The sequence below is a fragment of the Enoplosus armatus genome, chromosome 17 (genome assembly GCF_043641665.1).
Source record: "Enoplosus armatus isolate fEnoArm2 chromosome 17, fEnoArm2.hap1, whole genome shotgun sequence".
Classification (NCBI taxonomy): Eukaryota; Metazoa; Chordata; class Actinopteri; order Centrarchiformes; family Enoplosidae; genus Enoplosus; species Enoplosus armatus.
In genome coordinates this window covers 14752457-14770756 of record NC_092196.1, presented here as the reverse complement: position 1 = coordinate 14770756, position 18300 = coordinate 14752457, and the positions used below count along the sequence as shown (strand labels likewise).

The 18300-nt window shown below is 38.7% G+C and overlaps 2 protein-coding genes across 4 annotated transcripts in view; both read right to left on the bottom strand.

Moving 5' to 3' along the window:
- Positions 1-4737: 4737 nt before the first annotated feature.
- On the bottom strand, positions 4738-11521 carry prkcsh (PRKCSH beta subunit of glucosidase II). The gene is made up of 18 exons (XM_070923916.1): positions 11470-11521; positions 11036-11175; positions 10791-10907; positions 10517-10612; positions 10373-10430; positions 10091-10208; positions 9417-9546; positions 9066-9150; positions 8591-8669; positions 8361-8444; positions 8102-8279; positions 7931-7999; positions 7513-7582; positions 7244-7333; positions 7065-7139; positions 6867-6966; positions 6591-6754; positions 4738-4923 (listed from the first exon to the last, which is right to left on the bottom strand). The coding sequence occupies exons 2-17, from the start codon at positions 11124-11126 to the stop codon at positions 6608-6610; spliced, it is 1587 nt and encodes a 528-aa protein (XP_070780017.1). The 5' UTR covers positions 11127-11175; positions 11470-11521; the 3' UTR covers positions 4738-4923; positions 6591-6607.
- Positions 11522-15210: 3689 nt separating this feature from the next.
- The window catches only part of pde4a (phosphodiesterase 4A, cAMP-specific), a 42099-nt gene continuing 39009 nt past the window's right edge, over positions 15211-18300 (bottom strand). For all 3 annotated transcript variants that reach the window (XM_070923912.1, XM_070923914.1, XM_070923915.1), the window contains 2 exons: positions 16634-16816; positions 15211-16434 (listed from right to left, as the gene is read on the bottom strand). In XM_070923912.1, the coding sequence (XP_070780013.1) occupies positions 15916-16434; positions 16634-16816 (702 nt within the window). In that variant the 3' untranslated portion in view covers positions 15211-15915. The remainder of the gene's footprint in view (positions 16435-16633; positions 16817-18300) is intronic.

Below are 18300 nucleotides of genomic sequence, written 5' to 3'. Positions count from 1 at the left end.
ATCCCTTTAGCTGAAAGGCCATCTGGTGTCAAGAGGTCACGACAAAAAAGCAAAGAAGTGGAAGTGTTCTTGCTGACATGCTTTGATTATGAATGTTAAGGCACTCAAGGCAGGTTATGTCTTTAGGTTAATTTAAGATACATGGAAGCAGGGACTTTGATAGTTTGAATACGATTACGTTCCAAGTAGCTGCAAAAAGTAACTCTGAAGAAACTGTCAAACCACACACCTCATGGACTGAACAATGGTCTAGGCAGGTCTGTAGGGAAATAACACAGATGAGCAAAAACTCAAGAGCACCGGTATTATTCTTCAGTTTAGTGCACAGATAGAAGCTCCCAGAACAAATTAGGTAAAAGTTTTACCATTCAGCGGAAAACATGGGCTCTACAGTACCAACATGCATAGAGCAGATTAAGAGGACTGCAGTTCCAAATGACTGAACATTTAAAACTGACTTTTAAAGTCACATGTGTGAGTGAAGATATCTGGCAATGTTAAAATTACCACTGATCCTTTGAGGTGAAAGATTACCAGTTCCTCCAGCTTTGCCAAATGCTCCTCAGTTTTATTCAAAACCCCTCTATTCTCTTAAAAGCTTCCCAGAAACTTTGAACTCCTGCCCTCTCAAAAGATGACTGTACAACATCAAGCCTGCAAATAAGTGTCATAATTATATCTCTGTTTACAACAGAAAGGTATTTATTTATTTGCTTCAGATCTGTTTGGCACTGCCACAAAAATAGCATTTCTCAAAATATCCCCAACCCAAATGCATGAAAATTATTTATGGCACCCTTGATGAAACATTAAGGCCAACCTGTCTAGTTGAAACGTCTGTTACAGACCAGACTTCAGATTTAACATGGGGAGAGCTAATGTCTTTCAATATCAAGACATTTGCACATGATAATAGATTAAATAAGGTCAACTATATTCAAGACATTTTTGCTTTTGCTTTTCTAAATGACGCTGTGTTAGCCAAAGAGGACGATCTCTTTGAAAGGATTACATTAGAGATAAATCTATTTTTATACATACAAAGGAACAAGACCTTGTGCTGAATTTTTACAGATTCTTAAGCTTGGAAAAATTGGGACATCGCATGGCTTTATTTTAAACCCTCTGATCTTTGCAGAGCAAGGGGGAATAAGCATGCGGTGTATGGGTGGGGATTTAGGGAGGGGGCGAAGGAACATTGTATCTCATAAAACTTAACCGGTCAACCATATCAGAACAATTGAAACAAACTTTACAAAATCAAATTTGATGTAAAAAAAAAAAAGATAAAGGATATTAAACAGTTGGGGACAGACACATCTATACTTTTGAGTGCTTAGGCATACTCACATCACTTGTTCTGAAGTTGTGTACAGTGTTGCTTCAATGATGGTGCAGTGAAGTGAAGTTCTTTGACTTGAGAATCCCAGACAAAGCTGCAGTGAGACTGGCTCATTGCCAAGCTGAAAAACTGAATAGCTGCTTGCAAATAAAAAGGTAAAACGCAGATTCCAACAGTGATGCAGATTCATAATGAATACTGAGCATGATTCTTTATGATTAGATAGATTTGATTTTTGCCAAAGAATTGCTTTGCAAGTCAGTACCAGAAGGATAAATTAAGACTAACTATATTATTCCCTGAGTAATTGCTGTACAAATCTATGTTATTTATTGAATAAGGACCCTCTACAATTTCAGTTATCATTACTTTTGAATATCTAAGTTGCGCATATCATTTTGCATTTGTAAATCCTTAACCCACTAAACCAAATGCGAAAATGAAACAGTTGCAATCCCATTTGCACACATTTCATGCAGACACCGAATGATAAAAAAAGGCATATCAAAAATGAATTATGATGAATCAGTACACCTCTTGACAAAGGAAAAATGTTATGCATTCATATAATGTATTTCCCCCAACATTTTTATCATCTGCTTTGTCTTGTGACCAATTTAATCCTTTAAACGTTAACATTGCACCACTTACTATGGCATCTTTCGATCTGACGCATACTGTTTCATCCCCCGAAATAGTCTGACTGATTGCTGCTGGTGTGTCCAGAGCTGACCACATAAAAAGGACTAATCTAGCTATTTTGGGTCGAGCAATTTGCAAGAGATAGCACCGTAGGACTGAGCACTTGGTGAGACCAGTGATAGACGTTAGGAACAACCGAGATAACAGGCCACGTTGAACTGCAGCTGGAGTTGTTTACCAGGCCATGTCCGATGTAGTACAGTCAACCCACAAACCAAACCCACAGCCCGGAATGACCTTTCATACACAGTCGATACAAAGACCTACACCTAATGTACAGTAGAGAGCCAAGGACCATGGCAGGAAACAGTACTACACTGCTTGAGCAACAACAATAATCATTTAAAAAGACAAAAAAACTTTCCTATGGAACAGTAAGTGCAATGTGCTTTGTTTTTATATTGACTGAGAACAAATGATATATATTTTTTAAAAAAGAAATTAAACGTCACACTGAAAAGGTTTGCGGAATAGTGAAAGGAGCAAAAGTTCAGACAAAAACATTAAAATGAACAGACTCATTAAGAAAATCAAACAAGCAACGAGAGCTCTGATCTATAAATGTCCATAATCACTTCCTCAGCCTCTAATTTGTGCTCTGACCATGCAAGCTCAAACAAACTGCATATTTGGCTTACTTAATAGAGCAATTCTCAATGACCTTGAAAGGAATACTGTCTAATATATCATCAGTTTTAGCCCATGTCGATTTCAAATATCATTTTTTTCCTGTAATTTATTGATTTCATTTACATATCAAGACTCACTTGTTAAATTAGCGTATTTGTGTTGTTGATGTTGCCATAGAGAACACACATGGGTCAAAGATTATGTTTGGTTGCATTGATTGGGTACAGTTTATTTTTCTTCCATTATTTAATTAGTTGCAGTTTTTACAGTGTATGCAGATTTTAGACTTAGTTAGAATTTTTTTATTTCAATCAAACTGTGTTCAATTGTGTTTGTAAAAGTCTGTGGTAGCTTTTGTTGCAACATAAAATAATTTAAACAGAAAAAATTCAAAATAGCGCCAACAAACTTGTATTATTTGGGCGACTTTAAGCTTGTAGTTTTAACTTATTGTTAACTTAAAAACTATTTATTATGATTATTATTATTGCCTCGTACAAAGTATGTTTTGTGTATATTTATGGTTTATTTCATTATATTTGCAAGTTTAAAAGATTTTAAGTTTGCCAAAATTGTGGTTACACCATTTCGTTTCTTAAAAAGGGGGACAAATAGAAAAACAGCTTTAGAAGTACGATTTGGAAACGTTCTCCATAGTCAAAGAATGCACTGCTATATTTAACTAATTGAAGTGTATAAACATACATGCTGTGTGCTAGATGTTATGCCTTTACTGCCTGTGTTCTGTTTGTCTTGTTAAATGAAAATCTTTTAATTATTTAATCTAATCACAGTCTTGTTTTTTCAACCACTCGGTGAACCCCTGAGACATGGGACAGCCCCTGTAGCGAGGCTTTGGCCCATTGGATGGTCCAGCAATTAGCCAGGAACAGAGGGGATGTCCTAGGTTTGATACGCTCACAAGATGCTTTCCTGTTTATGCTGATGGGTTGACTTATAAAAAAAAAGATATTAAGGGTTCTGTTTCTGTAAAAGCATTGTAATACTGAGATCATCTGTATCAATTTCAATGTCAATTTGTGCTATTGAAACAAAGATGTTCTTTAGCGCCAAGATGCATTTGGAAACCCAGCCAAGAGCTCCGGTAAAATATAACAGAGCTCAGAAAAGCTGCAGGAAGGTTTTCTTGGGAGTCTCTAGGGTAGTAAAGGGGTGAGTGGTCCTTCTGTTTCTCAACCAACTGTATTTTGTGTCTATTTATTTAGAAGAGGGGACGCAGTAACTTAGTGATGTTTTTCTTACATTTTCCTGGAATGGTAGAACAAATCAAAGGTGAAAATGATCAAAACAGTTCTGCTGACACCAATGTCAGTGGAAGAAATACAAAATCTCATACTTCCAAACATGACCAAATGAACAATGTCAAAATTTAACAAAGAAAAAAAAAATAAACCTTTCAGTTTAGTCTAGAATATTTATTACTGGGATTTCAGCTGAAGACGCTTGAAGACTTTTTCATGGAATTGTTTAATTATTTGTACTTTACATGCCAGAAAAAAATAAAATAAAAGTTACAAATATTGAGTGACCCAATTTTTATTGACTGTCAAAACAATATTATTGTTATGAGCAAACATATTAAAAGAATGGAATTATCAACATCATGTATTCACTCTCTCTAAGGCTGGTTTGTTGGCACATACAAAGATTACAGCTTCACAGATACCAACATGTTTCCTTACACTCTATTCTATGTCCATAAAGTGAATGCCAACTACGTGCTACGTTAAATGGTTTGAGAGTATAAAAGAAAGAACAGAAGAATATATTACTGCTTTACTGTATATATTACTGTACAAAGAAATTGTACTAGGTTTTCTACACAGGTCTTCCTAATGTTTCAATTCACGGTATGTTTTAGAAGCATATTCAATTACTACTATTACTTAATTATAATAATTAATTAAAACTGCACATACCTTACTTGGAAGCCACCAGTATTGGTTGAAAGCTCAGTTATAACACAATGGCTATACTGGAGTTAAAAATGAACACAAGTTTGGAATATGATAAAATTAATTTTATTTGAAAACAATGGAATGAATACATTTGACACAAATTGGAGAAACAACACAACAGGTAGCAGTGGAAACTGGATGTGTAGACGACATAACCACTCATTGGAATTTCCATAATTTATTCTTGATTGTTAATCGCCGCCAAGGTGGTGTCACTCACGGCATGGCAACTTCATGTTGCTGCAGTGACTGTGGTCCCTCAAGAACAACCTGCAAGAGTGAGCGCATACACGGCCATTTAAATGGCTTGTTTGCGTAAGTCATGACTTCCTAGCTGTTAAAGGGAAGGGCAATTTAGTTGCAATTAATCCCTGTATGTTAAATTTCCGAGGACTAAGAATTCACAGTGATGTATCCACTTCTTGTGTTGTTTTGGGGTCAGCACTTACATGTGGGTTAGATGCTGTGTTGATTTCACAGTTTTTTTCCACAACAAAATTTAAATTCTGTTGTCCCAGAACCTCTCACCTTCATTTTCACTAGAACGGAGCTAAAGTCATCCAAATACAGCTCAGCTTAGTTCAATACCCTGTCTACAATATCCCCATCAATCATAAAAACCATAAACAGGAGAGGAGATGGTTTAAAACATCAAATCCATCTGAAAAGTATAATAAGTTTCAGTGGCCTTTTATAATCCTGGTTTATTTTAAGGGAAGCTACACCTGTTATCTATTCACTCTGTACAGCATCAAGGTTGGGCATCGCAGGAAAGCTCACAATATGATATCAGCAATTTCTATGATACGCAAAATATTGCAAAGCATCGCAGTATCTCTAACCACAGAGCAAAATGTAACCCTAAAAAAAAAACAGTTAAATCATTTTTCAAAAAAGAAAGAATAAATCAAGTACTTTATTTACCATTTAAAAAGTGTCACAAACCTCTGAACAAGTTAAGATATCTGCAGTAAAGGATGGATGCAATACTGCACCAGTAAGAAAAGAGAATATTGTAGCACAGTTTAACGATAATGTATCCAAAGAAAATGTGGCACAATATGCTGCTGCATGCATTTGTCTCATCCATATAATATACATTAGAGGTGGGCGATATGGCCAAAATCTTCTATCACGGTATATGTAATTTTATCACCGTAATGGTCATGTATCACGGTATATATGACGACACAGTAACTGCTTTGTAAATTCAATTAAGAAATGGTGTCAAATAACCGTACTTCATGCTCTGTATTTACAGTTTCACTCTCCTCCTTTTTCTTGTCACTCTGTTCTTCTGTGGCAGTTGGCAAACCAGCTTAGAGGTGCATTACTGCCACCACCTGTCACTCTCACATTGCGTGAGAACGTGGTAAGCAGTCCTGCTGCCCAAATCACGTTATCTTGCGTGGCAGCTGAATTCGCGAGATCGCGCAAGAATCCAGCCCCGAATATATTACAGAAACAGCTGTGTTTCCCGCTGTGGAAATGCTATCTCCAAATCTGTACCGGTGGACACATTTCTACCGCTGCACAGTATAAACCGTCATATCGCCCAACCCTGTATTGCATCATTAAATTCTTAATCCTCTATTAACTTAACAACTACCATGAACTCCAAGGTAAAGTTGCCTTTATCTTGCTCTTGCTGCTGTCCTGCACATCGCAACAAAATGCTGAAACGCTAAAACTTCTCACTGTGCAGCTCTGCCGGTCACTAATTTTTTTTTTTTTCCTCCAAGCACCATTTAGAAATGGTGGTCAGTTGCTCACTGTAGGTACAGTACATTTTTTGCTCAAAAACATGACTCTTGGAGTCATTGGAGGACCAATTTAAGATCCTACTGGGGTCTACTGCAGCAGACCATAATGAGCAGTGTGAGACTTTCTCAATTCATTTTTAAGGTGTGCCAAGTAACACAAAAAAAGTTACTTACTCACAAATCAAGTGGATCTAGAGCTCTTCATGCTCATGATTAATTGAATCCACATTTGGGGGCTCCTGGCAGACAGCAGGGCTGATGAACTCCATCAGGTACTCACAGCGACTGGGCTCTGAGGTAGACGTCACAACTGTCTCCTTTCCACACGTTAACTTAACCTGAAAGACAAGTCATATCCATTTTCAGTGCTTTGTCCAATGATAAACATTAATGGGGTGAAAGGCTAGGTGAAGAAAAATATTAAGTCAGGGCTGATTGGCTGAGACTCACCGTGGTGGATCTGTTAGGGCCTTGCCAGCACCCGGTTCCATGTTCATACTTCATCACAGAGTAGATGTTATCCTCAGGACCTGCCCATTTTCCCCATGTTCTACAGGAAGCAGATGATGGAAAGTACGAGTCAAGTGTGGACAAAAAACACCACAAAACATGAACTACAACAAACAAACAAAACAGATGTTCTCTTACCCCAGGTTAGTTTCTGATCCTCCATACTTGGGTTTCTGAGATACTCTGTTGAACGGACAGAGCCTGTAGATGTACCTGAAAGCAAATTATGAACTTAGTCCTTCAGAAGTAGGGATTTCTAGCAAATAATAATGAATAAATACAACACATTTTTTTCCTAAGTCAGCGTGTGAACATACTCGCTAGTAGACAACTCGTAACACTGGCTATAGAGGTGGGCGAACTCAGCACTGGGTCCAAAGTCAAAGGAGATTTCTTTCTCGAGGTTCCTGAAGACAAAACGCATATCCAACATGTAATCTTTTTTTTTAATTTACAGTCTTCAACTAACAACACACTGATTGTGCAACACATTCATGCACTGCAGCTGTTGAAGGTCAGACTGCAGTTGTGGTAACTGATTGCATTATTACAAAGAATCTCCCTCATATTCAGGCGTAGTACGTACCTGATCTGATCATCCACTTCCCGGAGAGCTCGCTCAGCCTCATCAAACTCAGCCCTGGCTTTCTGAGCAGCTAGGAATCAAATATAACCTTACAGTAAATTCAGTCCAAACCAATACACATGTATCTGCTTACATACACACATACATACAAGAAGACTGAGCAAATCATGACTTCCTGTTGATGCTTCTATAAAAGACAAGCAGTACTCTGTCCTATAAAAGCAACACAGCTGTTCAATGAATAGCTTTGTTCTTCTGATAAGTAAATTATTTACCAGAATGAGCGATGAGTTTCAAGTTAGCACGTTAAAATTCTAATAGGTATGCAGTCACATCTGTGTTTTTTTCTTTTCCAACGTGACTCACTTACTCATAGCTGACGACTGGCTGAGTCACTCAGTTTTAAAAACACACTTACCATCAATGAGGCTCTGCGTTTCTTGATCGTAGGGTGGCATAGACCCCTCATCATCGTCATCCTTCTTTTCTTGAGTCTGTGTCGTAGGAGGGTTCTGCATATCAAACACAGATGAGAGTGACTCACTAAAATAAACTTGAGAGTCATCCAGCATAAGTTTGATGGAGAAACTCTGTGGGCTTACCTTATAGTCTCTCTCATCTGGGTCATCATCTTCGTCCTCTTCATCATCATCCTCTTCTTCCTCTGGGATGTCATCTTCAGGGTATTGCTCAGAGTCATTGTCAGGGACCGGCTCCCTCACCTCTTCCTGTGGAGTCTCCACTGGTGCTGGGGTGTCTGCAGTGGCCTGATGCCAAGAAAGTCGCAAATTTAGAGGAGCAGAGGCTTTCACACATGGAGTTTATTAGAAGAATAATCGGGTTCTTACCTCTGATATGTATTTTTCTTTGATGTTATTCCACACAGACTCAAATGCTACTGTGTCCACTTTGTCCACTCCTCCCAACAATCCCTACAACAAACAAAGACAAAATTCACATTTTGATTTGTTCAGCTCCATAAGATGTGTTACAATTTTCATTTAATACTTGTATTTGATGATATCTACACTTTGACAGCAGTGATTTTATAGGATCAATACAAAAAGACAACATTTACCTGAGCCTCTCCTTCTGTGAATGGGCCGTCTGAATCTGGTTTCAACTCAGAATGGGACATAAGCTCATCCACTGAGACCCTGAGATAAACAAACATACATTACTCACTGAGCTATAGTAACAACTCTTTATATTTCTACCAGCCAGTCAATGCGGCTAACTACAAAAACTATGAATTACCGTCACAATAATGATCAGCCAAATTGTACATATTTGTTCAGGAAAAGGAGTGATCTCTATAGCATGGCATCAAGTTTTAAGTTTGCTGTGTGGCAGCATTTTGGACTTGAATAAATAAGGTACAAAGAAACAAGCCATATTGAAATGAATATGGCTCCAGATTTACAAATGCTGCATTTCTCCTGTGCACTACTTTATTTAACTTTGCCCTTAAAGTTGTCCCTGGTGAGCTTCATAACACTGTAAATCTTCCCTCATCATGGGTGCTAACAATTCTGGAGGATGCTGATACTCACAAGCCATCTGCATTATCATCCAGTTCAAGAAACACCTCAGCCATTCTAGCCTTGTCCTTCTCCATGCGAATAACAGCTTTTTCATCTGAAACAAAAATAAAATTTCACTTTGTGTTATCAGCGCTTCTGATCACAGACATACTTCTATACAGTGTTACAACATGTTTTGACAGACTTTAAACTTAAGGTCAGAAGTCTTGCATCAGTTACTTTTTTTGAGTACTACGAGTGTATGTAGCATCCAGGTGACTTAGTCCAGGTCAAAAATGTTAATAAAATAGAATATACTCTTTGTAATGTGATGCTCGGTACAAACAGTAGATGGTGATATACTTTCACATCTTAATTTACCTTCCCAGGCCTTCAGATGGCGCTCTTTGGCTTCTTTCTCTGGCTGCTCTGCAGTCTCCTTTACAGTTCTCAGAGCCTCCACCATCTCTTCCATATCCTTCTTACTGGCCTGAACATCTGCAAGTTTGGCCTGTCAAAAGAATAAATTAAGTTAAATAAAATCTACACAATACCAGAAAACTCCATTCAATTTATGAAACAATGTCAGGTGCACCCACAACAACACAGGTCACATAAAAAGCTACTTTAACATATTCACAAAGGCAACAGGGCAGATTAACAACAGTGTGCCAAATACAACCTCCCTGTCAACTTGAAAGACCTGCCATCTTCTGTTACTCTAAAATGTACTTAATTGTTGTTCTTTTACAAAGGGCCTTTAGATGGCCAGCATTTAGTTTCTGGATGTGAACCAGGAACACATTCTGATTGAGTGAGTAGAATGTGCTCAACGTAAGGTCACTCCCCTACTGCTTCACTTTTTCTGTGTATAGTAAGCAAAACATAGGTGACATAGCTAGATATACAATAGTTGGTGTAGACACCTTCAAACGTCTCTACTTAAGTGTATCTTTGCATAAAAACATATTTGACAGTGTAATAATCTATGTTTCAGAGCTCTGGATGTTGATTATTACACAAACGTATACCAACGGTTTTCTTGTCATTCACACCTTCTTTTCCTCTAGGCCCCTCTTGGCCTCAAGAATAAGTTGTTGTTTAAGCAGAAAGCCCTCCTTAGCAATCTCTGCTATCTTCTGCAGGCTCTCCTTCTCTTTGCGCCCCAACTCCCTGCAAATCACACATGATATAAAAAAAGCACTCAACAAAAACACATTTTCTGGACACTCATTGTGTGTGTAAGCACATGTATAGGCTCTATGGAGAAAGTGTGATTAGACTGAAGAGTGTAATAATAAGTTATTATTAATGTTACAATCCTAAAACATTCCCACCTGCAGGTGTTCTGACAGGCAGCACCACTGTTGTACTCATCTGTTGTGTCACAGCAGTCTGTACACGAAACAAAGACGTTAAACATAATCCTGCCCACACAAGACACATGAAACAAAATAGTCAGCAAAGTTTAAAACTCATACCACAGATTCCGTCATTAATGCGGGAGGAAGGGATGAAGCCTGGTCGGAAACCTGCATTGGTGCAGTGGAAGCTGCCGTTGGGACAAGCAGCAGTGCCTGCAGATAAATATGTTATTAAATATACAAAACAGCTGCACGATATTGTCATGACCTGTCAAAGTGAGAATTATTCTGACTAAGCAGACCTCCTACACATTTATCCGTTACTATTTCATTTAATTCAGTGCACTATGGATAAAAGATAACGGTACTTCAGCATTCAGGTTATACGCACCTGGCTCATCAGAGCCGTCCTGGCAATCACAGTAGTCATCATTTACTCTGTCAAAGGGAATAGTGCGGGAGCCATCCAGGCAAGTAAAAGGTTTGCCCTCTTCATAGAACTGCCGTTCTTTTGAGGTTGAACAGAAGAAACGAGTCAGTGCCATGACAGCTCCAAAACTTCAGTGACATTCCACCCCAGCGCAAAATACATAACTGTACTCATAGATTAGTTGTAATTAAATTTTAAATGCTTACTTGATAAAGGGACGCCTCGAGGACGTTGGACTTCCACCGCTGAGACTCCCACACTGAGCAGCAGCAGGACGAGGTACTGACAGGACATCATGATGGTGCAGCTCCACACTGGGTTAGGATTTAGCAAGACTCCACTGCACCTGAACCGCATTTCACAAACTTGCAGGTTAATATAGAAAGCACACTGCAACAACTATAAATATGCCCTGACATGACCAATAACGTTAGGAAAAAAGCGATGAAAGAACATTAAGTATGTACGACTTGTCGATAGTTAGCCGAGAGCTAACAGATTAATGCTAACTAGCGAATTTAGCTAAAGCTGTAGCTAAAAGCAAAACATAAACACATACAAAGGGTACGTATGTCGTTACAATAACATCATAATACCTCTAGCGAATAATGTTAATAAAGTAGATAAAGACCAAGAAAACCTTGTATTTTTTTCTTCTTAGAACAAGCTAATAGCTAGTCATTACCGGTCAATACACCGTCTAGTTCCGTATTGCAAAGCGCATGCGTAAATCCCCCATCTGTCTCGTTTCACTCTGATTGGACAACGCTTTGTTTAGCCCTTGTGATTGGAGAGCCATGACACCCGTCTGAAATAGAGGATTCTGGGAATGCTTGAGGATGCAGCCATCTCATGCCAGACAGGTGCGGGGAGTCATCACTGTGTATACCGTTATCCTTCCACTACATGTAATATTAGCGTAAAAAATAAACAAGTAAATAACGACCAAGCGGACAAATATTGTTTTGAAACTTCCATTATTATTCAAATGTGTCTAAAAATAGTCTACATGTCTTTAACAACCATCCATCGTCTGCGAACATAGTCTATCATTAGCTTTTTGTGGCAGATTTTACATAACGTTCCAGTCTCACGTACACATATTCTGGACAGTGTTAAAAAGAGGATGTCTGCATGTGGGTACAAACTGGTACAAAACTATACTGGTGCAAATAGTGAGCCCAAACAGAGGTCCCCTCTACACAACAGAGCATTAAGGCTAGAAACCAGTTGGGACCAGCTCCAAAGGACCAAGGGACCTTGTCTGCAGTATCCAGTTTGTAATACAGTCTTGCTACTGTTAGAAATAAGATTACACTACCAGCCCCTGGACAAATATAGTCCAGAATATATTGATATGTATTGACACTACAGAACAGTATCGATGCAAACAACTAAAATCTTGACAATGAATTTGCAAACAAACCACCAAACAGTGCACTAGCATACAAGGAGGAAACTAATAACAGCAAACATGACAATGGTATCGCATTTAATATAAAAATCTTACTTTTATTTGTATTTTTAACACACTTTACAGTACCGAACAGTGAAATAAAAGAAAAATATACTGATATACTATAATATTGTTTTATATATAGATGTTTGCTTATTAAATGCATTTATTCACAAAATGACACCTCAGCTCTGTTAACAGGAAAAACTTTCATAAAAATAATATAATAAAAAATAACTTGGACACATTTTACACATTACAGCAAGATCATTTACAAATATTACAATCATTTCATGTTTGTTTTTTCCCTTGAATAATCTTTCTTACTTGTGAACAAACACATGAATTAAAGCCCAGAGAATTATTCACAGAGGGAGTCAGTCTGCAACAAAGTAACCTGACAGCAACCGGATGGGAACCAGCTAGTTAGGTCACCATTAACGGACATTTAGGCTATCAGGCCAGTGATTAAAGTTACTAAGAAACAGAGGTGGTGATAGTACTAGAAATGGCCAAGTTAGATAAGGACACATTTATTTCCTTTGAACATGTCACATCCTATGTGACTACATCAGCTTACATTTGACTTTATAAGTCAAATAAATTCAATCTCACATGGACTATTAATAGAGAATGACTAGTTTGTTTGATTATGCCTCTAGAAAAGGGGATAACATTTGACTACTGCACAATGAAGGTTTGTGATTTGGCCCAATGGAATATAATCAACAGGTGACTGCCAATGACCAAACCACCAGCACAGACTGTACACTACCTGAAACACACTGTCTGCCTCAAAACCTGATGAAATAAAGTGCTGGTACAAATATATTTGATTTTAACAATAAATGTGGACTATTAAAAAAAAAACAAGTGACATAATGTTAGCACAAGTGAGCAGAAATATAATCAGAGAATGAAAAGGTGAGGATGTGGCCTGCAGTGCTTCAGTGGTTCACTTAACAACCTCAAGTGGTTATTTGTCAATCATTATGACTTGGATAAATTTATAATTTACAATCCAATATTACATTATATACAAGAGTGGTAATGCTTATAGCTATATCATCAACACGTGATTCATTTTCCAGACCATCCACCAGAATGATATAAAAATAAACTGTACACAAACTGTTCAAAGAAAACACTTCCCATGGTTTTCTTTTCATCATTTAAAAAGAATGGCAGCAATCAATCAATTGAATATTTTTTAATAAGAAACAATTGCTACAGTATTGTGTTTGTATGGCAATTAAATATTAATGTTTTTATAGCTTATGACATAACAAGAAGCCACAAAAACAAAGCAACATCTTTAAAGTAAAAGGCCGATGCATATGGGAATTTTTTATTTAAGTAACTGCAATAGTAATCCTGGATTCCCATTCCACAAGATGAAAGCCTGTGTGGTGGCCCCGCAGCTCTGCTCCATCCTGCGACAGAGCAGGTCAAACACACAGGCTTCTGTTGCACCGAGCTGTGGTGTCTTCAGATAAGCTCAGTTACTGACCTGCAGAAACTTGCTCTTACCTTCAAAACAACCACACCCATGTTCTTTAAAGTTTTTTTTTGTTTGTTTTTTTACCCTGTGAAAAACAAACACCTAAACAAACTGTGACCTATTTAAGCTGTGCTGATCGAATCCTGAACACCATTCAACAAGATGTGGTGATGCCAGTGAGGGAACAATGACACATATGACAACATCTTAAGCATCCTGCCCCCTCTCTCCGTTACTCACTCGCTTACTCACAACCACACAATAAGCCACACAAACAAGCACATACACGCATCAACTCATGTCAACAAATCAATATCTGGTCAGATTAAAACAAAGGACATCCTTCTTCATTCTCATTGCCTGCAAAATCCTAACTCCCATTTCTTATTTCCTCTACATGCCTCCAGGTAACTATAAGATTTATTTTACCGTCCTGATTAAAAAACAACACATTCTTTATGTTGGTCCGAGCAACAACAACAACAACATCACAGCTAATTGGCAGCAATGTTTCCCTTTCCCCTCCAAATGCAATGCCGGATACATTGTGTATAGACACACTGATACTCATGGAAATAAGCATACAGACGTGATAGAAATATACTAGGATATCTATTATATATCTTATAAATCTACATACTGGCAGGTATGAATCCTGCATCTGACATTAAGGCAAAAAAGCATCAAACATAACAAGGATGATTAGGGACTGCCAGACCACCTTATGGCCAAGTCATGCTTCTTTCCCCTGACATTCTGCCTCCCTGATTTCCTTATTCATCTGTGTGCCTTCAAATCACTTCACCCACTAAGGTTTCTCATCCTTTACTTTGGTGAGAATCGTTGTGTATGAGGGGACATAAACACACAGTGCAAGTGGGTGTGAGATGGCGAGTGAAAATTTGTTCTGCTGATGAAATAATTCTGTTTCCCTTCAACATATTTAGCAACTGTTAAATAGAAAATAGGCAAAACTTATGCTTCAAAGCATCACATGGCTTATTCTCAGAAAGTAAAAAAAAAAATCATTCTAATAAGAAAAAAACATAAGCTGGAAAGAGTCCACTGGTGTGTTGTGGTGGTGGTTGTGATTGCTCTGCATCTAGAGTTCTGAGTTATTATATTACCAGAAGAGCAACAAAGGAAGACTTACAGCTTAAAACATATCACCACAGAAACTGTACGTGTGAGATAACACACCACAATACCATGAACAGTAAAGAGAGATCTTTAACAAGAGACAATCAAAAATGATAACAAAATCAGACACTCCTGTCCCCATAATGCATTGCTTCACGACAGCTCCATTCAGGAAGCTGGTGTTTCAGAAAGGCACAGAGCCATCTTGCACCAGTAGCACTCTCCTCGTAAAGGGAAAAGGGGTATGGGACGCGGCGGTCCCTTCGTCGCAGCATCTTCCTTTCCTTCGATATCTTCCTCTCTCCTCCTCCAACTCTGTGGATTTTCTTATTTTTCTTTCCGACAGAAATGGAAAAAAAGTCACTCGGATGTGTAGCTTTTCTGAGGAGAACAGTTTCTGTTGAGGTTCTAACGAACATGAATTACTAATACTGACCGAACACTAGTTAATACTCCATTAAGAGATGGCTTTTTCCAAAGAGATTCATTACTGATCAATGTCCCTCATGTCGATGCACACGTACAAACATACAGTCAAGTCTGTGTGTGTGTGTGTGTGTGTGTCTGTGCATTTGCATGAAAGGGGTATATTTGGGCTCCAATTGTGTACACACATTGCATTGGTGTATTCTACATGACTTACTCCTACTATGTGTTTGTGTGTGTGTGTGTCACTTTATGTGTGTTTGTGTGTGTGCATTCCAGTCCCAGAGTGCTACGCTGTCTTCAGTTGCCCATCGTAAATGCTCTCCTAAATTCCTCTTAGTCTAAAGTTCATTGTGAAATCAGTCGAAGGACTTGTCACCACTCCAAATCTACAGTTGCTGTGTAATTACCTTCTCTTTAAGCGATTTTAATTTATTCCCTTTTTGAAAAATATATTTAAAGGTCTGTATTGTCATTGCAGTCTTATTTGTTCTTGGTTTTGGCCATTAGAAGGATGAACAAGATAATATGTGCAAGTGAGGAGGGAGATACAGGAGCAGAACTCATGTATCTTCAGCTTGTGAAGAGGAATCTTCCTCTTCCTCTACAGGACTTGTGTCAGAAAGTCTCTCCTTTTCAGATCTCACCTCCAACTGAGCTTTCAGCTCCTCCTCCTGCTCCTCCTCCACCTCTTCTTCCTCCATTGCCACCTCGTCTTCCTCTTCTATTATGTCCTCATTTTCCTCCTCTGCCATTATGTCTTCCCCTTCCTCCTTTTTTCCCTCCTCCTTCTCCCCCTGACTGCAGTCCTGTGCCACATGGTTCTGCGTAGGGTCGTCCCCCTTGTCTCCCTGTTCTCTCTGAGAGCTGTCTTCGAGGGTGAGTTGAAACTGAAACTTGTCCATGCAGGCGTTTAGATCCTTATCCTGGCCCACAGGAGGTGGCGAGGGGCTTTGTGGGATAGTACTCTGATACCAGTCCCTGTTATCCTCCAGAGTGTCCAAGATGTCCTGGGCATCAGGATGCACAAGGTCCCCCCATGTCTCCCACAGCGGGTGGACAATGTAGTCAATAAAGCCCACCTGCATACATAAAAAAAAATATGACTGACATCATATGAACTAGCACAGTGGTGTCATTTCAGTCCTTACAAATCAGAATTAAAAATGCACGAGGATGACTGCTGTGATCAGAGATGACAGATCACTCTGCACTGTAATTATCACCCCACCTACAGCATCAAGAGTTATCCAGTTGTGCATTTCAGAGCTGATCATTTACCTGGCTCTTTTCCACAGATGCCGTGTGTTTATCGCACATGGGACTGATCTCCATCCCTCGCTCTCTCTCCTTATCTCCCTGCCTGAAGAACTCCTCCATGATTCTCTCCGTCCATTGTCGATACACAGCCAGCGGTTTCGTAGGATTGCTCAGGTCAGCGCAGTGCACCATGTTCCTCAACACCTGCACAAGCACACAGTCACAGGTCACACACTAATATGTGTATGCAAAATTATAAACACTGAGTTCAGATACGCATGGGGATCGTCTGCCTTTAATCTCTGCTGTCCTAAACTAACAGATCTGGAGCTGAAAGGAGGTGGTGCAACCCCAGCTTTCACTTTTACTGTATTCTTTCTTCCTTCCTTTTTCTTTCTCCTTCTTCTATTGATTGCTAGTACGACTCCAAAATCCAGTCCTCTTTTCCCAACACCTGATCCTCCCTTTTCCATTTCTGCTCACGATTTTCTCACACACTGTGGCAAGTACGTATGTCATATTTAAAAAGCTTCATCCAACACTCATTACGGTATTGAGTCTGGCTTAACTTCTTTTTCTCCTCTCCCTACAAAATAAACGTTTATATTTTAGCACTATTTTGATGTCAATCATCAATCTGGCTTCTGCCAGATGTCACTCAGTTTCAATGAAAATTTTCAATGAAGAACTCTTCACCCATCTAATGTCAACAACTACAGACTAGTGTCATTTCTTTAATTTCTTTCCAAAACTCCAGACCTCATTCCAGACAACAACAACAAAAACCACGTCCTCCTTGACACTCTTGCAGACACCTGGATCTCTTCTTACTTCTTCTTTTGTTTTTGTTTTTGTTTTTCTAGTAAGACTCTGATGCCACACAGAACGTTATTATTCAAGTAGGCAGAAATATTAAGTTGGCTAAAGTAATCTGTTAACAATAATACTTCCTTCCTTTCCTTAATGAAAAAGCTCAGATTCTTGCTTCTTGAATCAGAGGTACACTTAACTGTACCTATGATTCAAATCTCAGGTCAAATCCATTTCTGCATGGCTGGCTGACATCTCCAGTCCATCAAACTCAATTTAGATAATACTGAACAGCTCTTCCTTTCTGCAAAACCTTGCCGCACGCAAGATCTCTCTCTCTTCATTGACAAAACAAAGTAACACCTACTTCAAATACTTAAGCGTAGTCCTTGATAACGAGATCTTACAGATGTGGATCAGTGAGTTGATCAGAGTCAGCAGGAGTGGTTTTACCTCTTATAATCCCCGAACTACAAAAACATACTTAAAAACAAGAGACTACTTAATCTTTCTTAAGCTTCATTTTTGTCTTAACTATCAACAAACATTACGAGCCCTGGAAACAGGTTGGAGAAAATGCAAAATAGCATTCTTGTGGTGTCCATGTACACAGTGTAACCACTGAATGCCTTGACATTTTGAGGAGGGGCATGTAAGTTATGACAAGGCCATATCCCCCACATAGGAGCTGCGTCCTGCAGAGGTGCAATACTTTGTCGCATGAGTATAAATCAGCCTTCACCTGAGTTGCTGTCCAGCGGACTGCTCTGTAACCTCTAATTCAACTCCAGTCACCGCTTTTCGCTTTGTTAGCACTCTGAATTAATTGAATACGTCATTGCTTCACTAATGTTCAGTTCTTTTGTAAAAGAATCAGA